The sequence below is a fragment of the Limulus polyphemus genome, unplaced genomic scaffold (assembly GCF_000517525.1).
Source record: "Limulus polyphemus unplaced genomic scaffold, Limulus_polyphemus-2.1.2 Scaffold772, whole genome shotgun sequence".
Taxonomy (NCBI): Eukaryota; Metazoa; Arthropoda; class Merostomata; order Xiphosura; family Limulidae; genus Limulus; species Limulus polyphemus.
In genome coordinates, this window is record NW_013666382.1 from 14114 (window position 1) to 27469 (window position 13356).

Genomic DNA, 13356 nt, shown 5'->3' on the forward strand with positions numbered 1-13356 from the left:
CAGTGGCCTTAGTTCAGATCTGAAAGTAATGTGAGTGAACATCTACGACACTCTCATCTAAGGCCTGTACCAGAGCACTTGATCTGATGAGTGCTTTAATATTTGCTTGTTACTTTATACGGGTCTGTAACTCTCTCGTGGTGAAACCGATATAGTCTTATGTGTATGAATTGTTTACTTGAGCTATGATTGGTTCAATAGTCTTTCATGATTTTTGTCTATAATACTAACTCATTGATGTAATTTTTTAGGTACAAATTCATAAATGTTTATGATTTTTTAAGCAGTATCATGATCTTCATTTGATTTTTTTATTATATATAATTGCTCAAATAAATAATGATAAGTTTGTTTGTTTGAAGTTAAGCGCAAAGCTACACAATGGGTTATCTGGTCTCTTCCCACCACGTGTATCGAAACCCGGTTTCTAGTGTTGTAGATCCGCAGACATACTGCTGTGCCACTTGAGGGCAAATAATAATCATTTATCAACTCAAACCAAACAGCATATTTAGATATTAGACCTTCTTAAGATACATAGGAAAGAATATTCAGTTAATAAAGTCTATAATTTCAAAAACTGGCATCTATTATCAATTTCTAGGTGAGTCTTGTTCTGTTATTTTATTTTTTATAATTTACTAGCGAAGAATATACTTTGAAAGATAGATCGGTCTTTTGTAACGAAATAGTAAATAGTTTGATAGGAAGGTTTATTGTGCTAGTTTTGATGCGGTATCTTTGCGTATTAAGATCCGTTCAGAAGAAATCATACAACGTGGCAACAATTACGTTTATAATGATAGTGAAAATGATAAGTTGTTCCCCAAACATTTGTTTATGAAGATCCTGAATCTTACTTCCAAGCACCTAATTTTTGTGTTCAATAACACGCTTTGTGATCATACATAGAGCAATTATATAGAGAACCTCATATTTAAAATGATTATATCTCATAAACTATTTGGACTAGTGGAATAAAAGAAGCACATTGAAAACCATTAGTTTTATTCAGGGAAATTTAAACATTGTAAGAGCGTTTCATAAGCTGTCAGAAAGAGTACTCGGCATACTTTCCGACTGTCATTCTCAATCAGGGTCAAACCTATTTCTAAATGGACTTATTGCAAGCCTCATCCGTTCTATATAACACTTGTATTATGTCCAAATATTTCTAAATAAAACGTATGATTCTCAATGCGCCTCTGATGAAATCTTGTTTTCCTAGGATAAGTAGTTTTTAAGGTACAGTCATTTTAAATATGAAGTTTTCTTTATTCCAAAACCTATCTATCTGCTATTTCCAGTGCCGACAAGGCTTTTCGCCAAAACCAGGGCTACTAAGATTGTAGATAATGTAATCTTTTCCTTTGCTCTTGTGGTTTGTTTGGTTGTTTGAAGTTAAGCACAAAGCTACACCATGGGCTATCTGTGCTCTGCCCATCACGGGTATCGAAACCCGGTTTCTAGTGTTGTAAGTCCGCAGACATACCACTGAGCCACTGTGGGGCCTCCACTTGTGAAAAACAGTGTCTAGAAGAATATCTGGTGGCTTTTAAACTTTTATAATACCTAAGACGTATGTATAAATATGATAGTTTCATCATCTTTAAAGACCTGGAGTGAGTGTTAGTTTGTTTTCGGGCATATTGTACTAACGACATCTTGTGGCACAATGAAAGATGAAATCTTTATTAGATCAGCCCTGATGATGGTAACTGTGCTACCGAAACTAATCAGTTGAATTATCTAATAAAAATTTTATTTTTTCATTGTACTTAAAACGTCGTCTTTGTTTTTTACTCTTAATATAGGGCAAATCTATCAGTTTTTAATCTCTTAACAATAAACATACCAGCATTAAGAGTACTGTTGAACATCAGCAAGAACACTTGTTTGCATTTTTTTGACACCTTAGTTCGTAACAACAATTATAAGTTTGAGGTGAAATATACTACAAAAAATAAACACTAGCCCTTAAAGGTTTTTACATGCAATTTGCAAGTTTTGTGCCAATACTATTAAAAAAAATCAAATTAAAGTCCTGATAAATATATATATTACAAATGACTATTTAAACAAACAGAACTCAGTTATACAAGCTAAAGGTGAAGTGGTTCAGTTATTTGTTGGAGCAGTCGTGCTTCATATTAGTAAATATGCACTTTACGTAAACAGCTGTTTCATCTTACCCATAGAGCTTAGCAACACACAAAGATGAGATAATTTTAAACCAGGATGTTGTTTATAGTATTTTTCAGGTATGAAAACAGAATTTCACCATTAAAAACAATAAGCGTTCAACAACAACTTACATGCGTATCGGTTACACAACAAGACGTTTACAAGCCCGTGTAAACGAAAATGCAAATAAAAGTGACTGTGAGATAATGTGTACTGGAACAGTCCTTAACTATAACAACCGGAAGTAGCCAAGCTTTAGTTTCGATGGACTACGGTTCAAACCTCATTACCGTAAAAATAAAACAAAAATCGTTGTCAAATCCATTATAATAGCTAGAGATTTGGTGTTGTGTGCTGTTGACTTTCTGCCTTCACTCTAGTTCATCAGTTCAAAATTAGGGACGATTATTATAAATAAATAGTCTTTATGTAGTTGTGCCCAAATATCCGAAACAAAGAGTGTGACGCACTTGTTCATTTAAATTATTTTAAAATCGTAACTAAAGTCATGTTTGTTTAGTTTTATTGAATTTGTACACAAAAGTATTCGAGGGCTATCTTTACCAAAGAATAGTAGGTTTAACCGTCACATTATAACGCTCCCCACGGCTGAAATAGCGAGCTGTTCGGAGACGGGTTTCGATCTCGCGAATTGCAGGTTGCGAGTCGAGCGCCCTAATTAAATTCATTCAATCTTTTTCTGAAAGAGATTCTGTTTATAAACAGACTGGGGCCACACACTCAGTTGAGAGATTCAGCAGTTAACATGTTACTTAAGTTATAAAGTCGATGGTTTTAGCAAAAGATCATAGACGGCGGAACCGGGGGGGTGGGGGTGGAGCAGAGTGCCCCCTTCCAATTTTGATCCGGTAGCGAAGTACCCCCTATGAAAGGGGGAATGGAGACTAGTGTATAATTGTCACTGAAAGTCACTGTTTGAGTTTAGAATTTAATGATCACGGTTAAGATGGATAAGGTGCCCCCCTTGTGTTTTGCCGCCTATGCAAAAGATAACCTATTAAAAAAACACCAACAATTATAGAAGTGGACTGTAAAAAAATGTCTGAATATTATAAGTACAGATACTGAATATACTGACTGTAAGAAACAACAACAAAATAACCTTACCTATACATTTAAAAACTGGTTCCCCTGCGTACTGTTCTTTAATTCGGGGATGGAAGTAGGGACACTGCTGCTCTACTTTGTGACAAACCGTTTGACAAGGCTTCACGTGACGGTCGTGAATGAAAAATGGAAGTATCATGGCACACACCCACTGTCGATAAACGTTCTGCAAGAAAAAAGAAAACTTCGGATTCGTTAAAAATACATTATCATCTATGTTGATATCAACACATTGTCGTTATAGAAGGCAGTGTTTAATAATAGTTATGTTATTCGTAAATTTATTAAATCACACTGATATTAAGATGAGTCAGGTTACCAGTTCGTGAGTTTTGTTCAAGGTTTAGTTTAACTCTATTTTTTTATTTTTTCATCTCGCAGCATCTCTCTCTCTTTTTCTTTTCGTTTCGTTGCTCTATTTTAGAATAAAGTGAATAACTACATATACACGTAAAACATTATTTTCCTGTTGTTGAAAGATATATATGTATAAAATGATAAAACACCCTATAACCCGAGCGCTTTCGAAAGGTGGACCTTTCTTCTTCAGGGGCAAACATTCCCAGTTCGAAAGCGCTCGGTTTATAGGGTTGTCATCATTTTGTATCACGATTTATTGAACCTACGTGTTGAACCTCGTGAAGGTGAAAGGTTACCATCCGCAAGCCCTCGGATTATCGAGTCGTTGATTTATTTATATATATTCTAGTATTTGTATTGTTTGTTACAAGTAAATCCTGAGGCCCAAGTTTCGTATAAAAAATATAACGTATTAAAATGTAAAAATTCGTTATCTATTTGTTCATCTATAGTTATTTTCACCTCTACAGCTCTAGTTGCTGTGATGGTGGTTTTCTTAGTGCAGAGTCATCTGGTCTCTCCACCACTGGGGATCGATCCCTGGATTTTTGCGTTGTTGGGCCGTAAACTTACCGCTGACCCACTGGGGGATTCTCTACATTTTTTTTACGTATCAATTTAATCAAATTGTAACGGTATATATTGGAGCATTATGTACAAAAGAAGTATTTTAGTACCATTTATATGATAATGGATTATAATAATAAATTAACACTCTTTATCATATTCGTTCAGCGGTTTAAACTGAGACATTTAAAATATTAGCTTTTCTGATTTTGAATATATTTTAAATGCAGAAGAATTAGTAGGATCAATTGTATAGAGAAGTGACATTCACAGAAAGACTTTAAACAAAATACGATGAGTGTTTAGCCGCGGCAAAGCGGCTCATAGAATGGCTCTGAGTTTTTGTTTTTTTCAAGTACAAAATTTTAGCTCACAGTTCCATCTTCTGACCGATTTGAGATCTAATTACAGCCGCGACTATTGCGGACTCCCTCTTGTTTAACTAAGAGCATACTTCACTTGGACAAAATTTCAGTTACTGAACCAACTAACGAAGCGAGAAAATAAGTAAAGTTCTATTAATAGTGTCTTCTTTTATACACCTTCTTTTATATACATAAACATGTTTTTACCGCTAGTATTATCGCACATTTCAAATGACTTATAGTTAAACATAATTCTAGAAATCACCCATAATTCAAAAAAATTATTTTCTTCTGTTTAAACTCTGAACCGAATTCCAAAAGCGGAGTCAGATGTTCCAAAGCAAAATAAATAATTTGTGCTACAGCAAACCTATTTTTATTTTCTCCTCTTCATCCGTATGGACAATCCCTGATGTAGTAGAATAGGCTCGAGCTCACTGACTGTGCTATATTTGAAGTGAGATCGATATGAACGACTTTAACGTCTGTTATACTAGCAAGCAGTGAGAAGTTTTTCTCATCTGAGAGAAGCTTGTGTTGCAGATGACGACGACACAGTAACATCGACAATATAGAGCCGAGTATCATTGTTGGAATGCTCTTAAATGACACTGTTTTAAATTGCTTGCGAAATATTGATTTTTTTTAACTTGTAAAATTTCTCCTGAATAGAATTGATTTGTTTAATTTATTTTAATGTGGTAAGCCTATAATATTGTTTTTGTTTTGTTTTCAAACAACTATCTATACTGATGAAAATTAATCAATAAAGTTAAAACTCAAGTATTCCAACGTGTTCACCAAATCCTAATACCAGAGACGATTGTTTGCTTTTGTTAGCGCAAACTTAACTACTAACACAGTATGCTATATATTATACACACACGAGCGTGCATTAAAAATATGTAGTTATATGTCTGTCCATTCCACCGAGAGGAATCGAGCCCTGGATTTTAGCATTATGAATTCGAGGGACTACTACTGGTTTGTTTTAGAGCAAAGTCACATTTGGATATCTGCTGTGTCCACTTCGGGGGATCGAGCCCTGAATTTTAGCATTAATACAGCATGCTCTACATCATACACAAACGTGCGCGTACTGAAATGTGTGTAGTTATGTATTAACAGCCTAAATATATGTGTTTGATATATTAAACCTAGAAGAACAAATATTTAACTACTAATACAGCATGCTGTACATTATGCACGCACGCGCGCGTGCTCGCACTGAAAAGTATGTAGTTATATGTTAACAGCTAACTACGTGTGTTTGATACATTAAACAGTGAAGAACAAACAGTTAAGTACTGACTGATACAGCATGGTATTCATTATACACACACACGTGCGCACACTAACAAAAGACGTAGTTACATGTCAACAGCCTAACTATGTGTGTTTAATATATTAACATAGAAGAAAAAATAAAAACACAAGTTACACGTTATATTAAAACTACAAAATACACAGAATAGGCCATAGCAAACACCTTGATAAAGGGAAACGAAACTATAAGTAACAAGATAAGTTTTATTGCATGCTTAAGTTATATTTTCATGAACACTTAATAAGTCTAATGTTCAAATTGATCAATACCGTTTTCAAAGCATGACATAAGAAGTCCTTATAAATATCACAACAAAGTTGGTATTTTTGTTAACTTACTATTTTTATTGGGATGGGGGGATCTGTAGCCTGTCATATATAATGATGAATCTGAACTTTAAGAATAAATTAATTTGGATTGGCAGATGGACGCAGGGTGTGTGGGTAACTTTTAATATCAAGTGACGGCCCTTTCCAGGACAAGAAAACCTTCAGTGGCCTCTACACCCACTTCTCTCCCTCTAACTACAAAAGTAACCTGATCACTTGTTTACTTACCAGAGTCTTTAACATTTGGGTTTCTTTTTTTATTTCTCTCTACACAATGAAATAAAATTTCTACATGCTGATCTTCAGAAAAATTGGTAACCTAGGCCTTTCCTTGAAATCGTCACTTGTGACTTGTTGAATGGGACACTCAATCCCCATAACAACACTAAGTGAATGATTGTGCCTAAAAACCCCGTATATTTATGCCTTCATTACTTAGGTAAACAGCTTAATTCTTAAAAATCAACTCACCAAACTGTTACATAAGTACTATATACAAACTGAGAATTGTATTCAAATCGACATACCAAATAAAACATTTTTCTTTGTGAAAGGCTGCACTCCGACCCCATTTCGTTCAATAATCATACACTCATTAGCTGCAAAGCTAATTGTATTGGCAAAACCAAACGTTATTTAATTGTAAACGTCAACGAACACATGGGGATTTCCAGTAAAACTGGCCACCCTATATCATGTACCTACGTCTCTTCAGTCAAACTACTGGACAACAAAATCTCCTCACAGACTTTAACGTTTTAGCTACGGGCCTACAAACTTGGAACCTCTCATTAAAAAGAGTTTACTTATCAAACAAAATCCCCCTAGCTTAAATAATAACTCAAATGCGTTGAGTTATGCTTGTTGTAGTTATTTCTCACTAGCTGTATAAATATTTTTACTAATTCACTTAGTGTGGGGTCTATATTATATACAAGTTCACTCATTGGTTATACAATCCTTCTCCACTTTGAGTCTTAACATTGTCCTTACAAATATTTATCGTAGTACATAAGCTTTCATATAACATTCAGGTGATTATTAGTAACTGTATTTTTGTGTTTATTATATGAATTTGCTGAAGATGGAATATCTATATTCTGAAACTTTCAATAAACATGTTGTTAATCTTTGTTGGATATACAAGACTGTTTAGTATAAGAGTTATCAGTTATTTCATTTAGTGATCCAATATTTAATGATTATTTAGTTTTCATAACAAGAGGGCCCGGCATGGCCATGTGGTTAGGGCGCTCGACTCCCTGTCCCACCAAACACGCTCGCCCTTTCAGCCGTGGGGGCGTTATAATGTTACTATTCGTTTGTAAAAAAGTAGCCCAGGAGTTGGCGGTGGGTGGTGATGACTAGCTGCCTTCCCTCTAGTTTTTCACTGCTAAATTAGGGACGGCTAGCGCAGATAACCTTCATATAGCTTTGCGGAAAATTAAAAAAAAACATAACAAGTGTTAAAAGTAATTATTAAAGGCGATAGTTATGACAAATGTCGTTATGTAACTCGGTAAGAGTCGTACGTTGTATGTATAGTTCAACTGTTGTAATTTGACGTCACATTACTCGAACCTTCTGTATTTTTCTCGTTGCTTTAAGTGAATATTGTTACATCACAGCGTCTCGTAGTTTGTAGAAAGTTCTAAACTTCAGTTGGACAATGTATATATATAGACGACCAAGCGAGTGCAAGTTGATTCAGAAAACGTTAAGTTCAGTGAAAGTGGAGTTAGACTGCGTAATTGTTAGTTTAGCGGTAATGGACCATATTTTAAAGTGAGTTTCACAGTTTAACAGAGATAAGGAGAATAATTTGTGTTGTCAAAGGGTGTTCTAATCTAATTGAACCCTCTTGTGTGGACTTTGACGAAAAGGAGACAATTATTTGAAGTTCTTGATACAACTGTGTAACCTACGGGGTAATGTAAGTGAATCTATCGGAGATTTAATCAGCCTATGTGGACTTTTGACAAGAAAAGAGAATTATTTGGAGTTTTAGATACAATTGTGGTATCCTATAGTGTAAAGAATTTTTTTACATACGTTTGACTTGTTTTGAATATATTATTTTAAAATATGTGGATTGTGTGCTATCCATTTATTGTTCGAATTTATCGCCAACAAGTCACAGACACTTACTGTAAAGAATTCGACTTTTTATATAAAAAACTCTGACACTCTTCATTTCTGTAGTTATATTGTTCATAATTATAATGATAAAAGTTAATAATTCGACAAATACCTGTACGAACGAAACTGTTACAGTTTCTCACAATAAAGTTTTTAGTGACCTTACTCACTAGTTGCTAAACAGTTTGAAATGAATGATTAAGCCTACAAAGTCCTGACATCTAGAAATTACTATTCACGAACTGCAGTCAAATATGGAAATGTATTTTCTCCCAAAGAAGGATAATTTTAAGAATAAAACAAATTACTATTACTGGACCACTAGGAGTGATATGTCAAACTGATCTTCTGCAGTTGGCATTTACAAACCTGTATGGACAACATAATAAAAAATAAAATGCCTAACTCAAAAATAATTACTATTAGAAGAGCGAAAATAGGATTCCCCCTCTAAATTTTTAATGAAGTAACATAGTCATATGTGTGTGTGTGTGTACAATGATTGAGTAAGTTATATCAAAACGAATTTGGAGCCTCATCACATCGTTACAGTACATTATACCACGTCCGGTTGTGCTCTATCTGGCGATTGTGCATCTAAACCTGCAGTGTAGTTTCTATTGCGAAAGGAACAAACGTAAGATTATCATATCCAAATTACACCACTTCTCCCTACGGCTTCCATAATCGATGTACTGTTCGAGGACTATGATTTTTCCAACGCCCATTTTAACAATCTGATTGCACAGAAATCCGTAGGCACTGCGTCCGGAGTCTTGAGATGGTGTGATATTTCTTTGTATTTAATATCATGAATACTCGCTTCTTTTCCAAGCTGCTTGACACACGCCGCAGTTGAACGATATGTCGTGAAAATAACGTGTATACACTTCTGTCGCTTTTCCAGATAGAGATCCTTCTTAATTATGTTGCGTGCTGCTGCCTGGAGTGCGTGGAAGACTTTTACCACTAACCTTTGTGTTCGTGGATTCTTAACTGTTAGAAAACGCCGCACTTTACACTTACCACTGCTGGAATACGACTTGTTGCAGGTCTCTTTCTGGATGGTCATGACATTCCATGTTGATCCATATTCCTTTGTTTTCCAATGTCATTAACTGCAAGCTATATCACCGTCTTGGAGGTTCTAAATCCCCTATCTAAACATATCCTTATGATTTGAGTACATGCATATTTTCTGTCAGAATGAGCTGTTACCTACCTTTTTTAAAAGCACAACTTTTTGGTGTCATCACACTGTTAACGTAACGCCAAACAATGTAATGGTTTGGTTCTGATACATACTGTTTCGTCGTGAGTTTATATTGGCTGTGCTTATTACATGAACTGCTGAGTTGCATACTTAAAATCATTTCACTATAACGTCCTCAATGCTCTTAATATATATAAACAGTAGCAATGAGTTATATTTGATAACAACATATATTGAATTCTGAAAAAAAATAACTCGCCATTCTATAAGTTTCATTCATGTGCCTACTTAAATACACTGTGCACGTAATAACCTTTAAATTGAGAAATATACAAAAAAACACATGTGTACTAGGTTTCAATAATGTCCATGGTATATAGTTTGAAACATATTAAAGACATAATGTCGCTTATATTCTCCAACTAGTCAGTTTGATACAACAGTCGCGAATTATCAAACATAGAAATATACAATAATAATAAAAATTGTTGGTTTATCATTTGCAGTTGATTATTGAAATAGTAATTTATCAGTATTCATCTATCGTATTGAGTTAATTGCATGATATTTCACATAGTGCTGATAAAATATTGAAATATTACAATAACTCAAGATCTAGAGGTTATGGACAAATCTGACTACATTTTTGAAATCAACACCATCAAATTACTCCGAATAACTTGAGTTTTCTCCAGTAGCAAATTGTTTGTTTTCCAATTTTATCCAAATATCTAACAATTTAAGTAAGAAAAATCAAATTAGCAAGCCTAGTGTATTTCAAAGTAACAATACGAATTTTTCTTCAATTACTTCATTCACACGCGTATTTATAAATATAATTTCCCATGGATATATATACATATAGGACATTGAATTGTTGGAAAGGATTCAGATGAGAGCTTTTAGGATTATACCTGGAATAAAAAGATTATCATATGAGGATGAGTTAAGCTCTCTGAACTTGTTTTCTTTTGAAAATGAAGAGTTATAGGAAATCAGATTGAGGTGTTTAGGGTTGTTAAGAGAATTGATAGTGTTGATGAATCATTTTTTTTTTCCACATTTATCAGGGAAAATGGTAAGACTAGAGAACACAAATATAAATTTTGGCATGGAAGAAGTCATCTTCATCTTAGACAGTTTTATTTTTCTACAGGGTTGTTGGCATCTGGAACGGGTTGCCGAGTGTGGTGGATGTAGTTAATTTAAAGAACTTTAACGGAGAGCTTGATAAATATTTGAATGATAAGGGATGGCTGTTAGTATAGTTTAATTTAGTGGATATGATAGCCGAAATCGACCAAAAAACGTCCTTTGCTGTTCTTTAATATTATTTTTTGCTTGAAAACTTTTGTTTTGCGATACAGTTTTCACAACGAAATATGCCGCTACCTTTGTTATACCAAATAGATTCATCTAGCTATTATATACAGCTATGAACAGGAAAAAAAAATTAAAATTGAGCCAAATGATTGAATGATTATCTGCGATCTGTCCTCCTTGGGGAAACAAACCCCAGATTTTAGCGTTGTAAGTTGGCAAACTTACCCTTAACTCACTGGAAGACCTTACTTAAGGCCAAGTCTATATTGTTAAAATCAATTCTTGACGTTCTTGAGAAGCTTCCTAAAAATCCTACAGTTGTCTTGAAAAACTCTAATACATTAGAACTTATCATTAAGATACATTTCTAAAGTTTGTTCATCATTCCTAAGAACTAGATATTCATAATTATTTTATTTGCAATTACTTATAACCAAAATCACTCCAAAAGATTTGGAAACACTAAGTTACGGATAAATATGAATCTAACTATAAATAAATAAACGAAAACGATAATATTTTTCTTTCTGGTGTTTTCAGTTTATTAGTTGATGAAATTTCAGCGGTTACCAATTAGTAGCATCATTTTGATGTGATTTAAAAAAAAATAAGATGGCGTTTATTCAGCTTATTCTGTCGTTTAGTCTTTCTTCTGTTTCATTCAACTTAATGGTTTTAACACGATTGAGGTCGAGTATCTTCAAGCACTGACACAAAAAATATTTTAAGCTAAATCTTTATTTGTTCTGTCTGCGCTCACAATTGAAGTCTGTTCTCCTAATTTCATAATTTGCGTAAAATCGAATTACCTGTGGTTCTTATTGCCGATCTAATATCTGCTATTAAGCATTCGAAGATTAAAAACAACAACAATAACATATCCATTACCTCTGTTTATCGAACATGCTCTAGGTTAACATTCTTGTGACCAAGACCCCCTAGTGAATGCACTGAAATATACATTTGTGGTGCCTTGAATTGCATATAGATACTTTGTAATTTCAATTTCCTGTTTTCTCGGGAGAATTGAGAAGCAGTTGCTTAGCAACTATATAATGAAAATGCTGAGCTTCCAAATGATATATGGGTGGCTTCTATAGAGTAAATAAATTTCGTTCAAAATATATTTTTCTAGTTGGTGCTATATGTATGTAAGTATAAATATTTCTTTCCGTTTACATAAACGTTCACTCAAAATAAAGTCATATCTATTTTTGTAACGAGATAGTATTTTCAATTTAAAAAAATGTACGATAATTTTCAGGCATTTTATAGACACAATGGTGTCTTTTTCATTCGTTCCTAGCGAAACTTTCTTAGCTAAATATAACATGTATAACTAGAATGACTGGAAATAACGGTCGTATTTATCATTAAAATAATTAACAGATATAAAAGATAACTGTATGAAAAAAATAACGGAAATGTGCTGTGTGTGATAATGTTACATACATGCACACAGGAACATTTAAATATTGATAGCTTTTTCGAATAATGGACCGTTTTTTCTTCCGGAGCTTTTGGAAGCAGACAAAAAGGGTGTAGTTTTGATATAAAATTAATCCTGTACAAATGATTATGGGTATATTAAGTTTACGTATTAAAAGGTCCGTTTTTCGTAAACAAAAATAATAAATAAGACCCAAAAAATGCTCCCTGGCCATTTTAGAACATAGCTTGCTGACTCATTCTTAGAACTTACTCAACTTCTGCTAGATGTAATTGCGCATTAAAGCCATCTTCGACATCTTAAGGATAGTAAGCTAATTACTTATTACGCTCATATTTATTATCTGAGAAAATACACTAATTCCGTATTTTACTCAACTTTATTTTTTCATAAGTTACTGAACCGGTGGGGTTAGTCGCAGCTTTGGTTTCCATGGTTTCGTCTTTGGGATGGCAAAAATTCTTCGCAGACTTTTTTCTCTTCTCCTTATTTTAAATAAAAGTAGTAAAGCGTTATTTCATAATATATATGCATATAATAGGTCGTCAAGAAATTAATGTCGCGTTTTGGAACATTTTCATTACCTCCCCCCCCCCCCTAAAAAAGCGTAGATCACGTATGATAGTTAAACGAACCGCCTAAGCGTCACGTTAATGTAACCTATATAATGTATAAGGTTTAGTATACTCTAATCCCTTATAGTGACGCACACGACGACACTCGCATTCGGCATATAAGGCGGTTTGAATACAAGAAGGGAAACGACGCCTCTGTAGCCACAAAGAATATGAAAGAAATTTATGGAAATGTTTAGAACGTTCGTAAGTGTCTACGATGGTTCAACAAATTTCGTTCAGGTGACTTTATCCTTAAAACTGTGATGGCATATTGTAATTGATATTGATGCTCTAAAGACGCTTGTTGAGTCTAACCTAAGGCAACACACTCGTGAAATGACCCTAAAATTGCAT

The 13356-nt window shown here is 34.0% G+C and overlaps 1 protein-coding gene across 1 annotated transcript in view; it reads right to left on the reverse strand.

Annotated features, from left to right (window-relative positions):
- Positions 1-13356, reverse strand: part of LOC111086001 (transmembrane protein FAM155A-like) — a 69532-nt gene that overhangs the window by 8650 nt on the left and 47526 nt on the right. The window contains exon 2 of the mRNA XM_022387171.1: positions 3313-3478. Coding sequence (XP_022242879.1) covers positions 3313-3478 — 166 coding nt within the window. The remainder of the gene's footprint in view (positions 1-3312; positions 3479-13356) is intronic.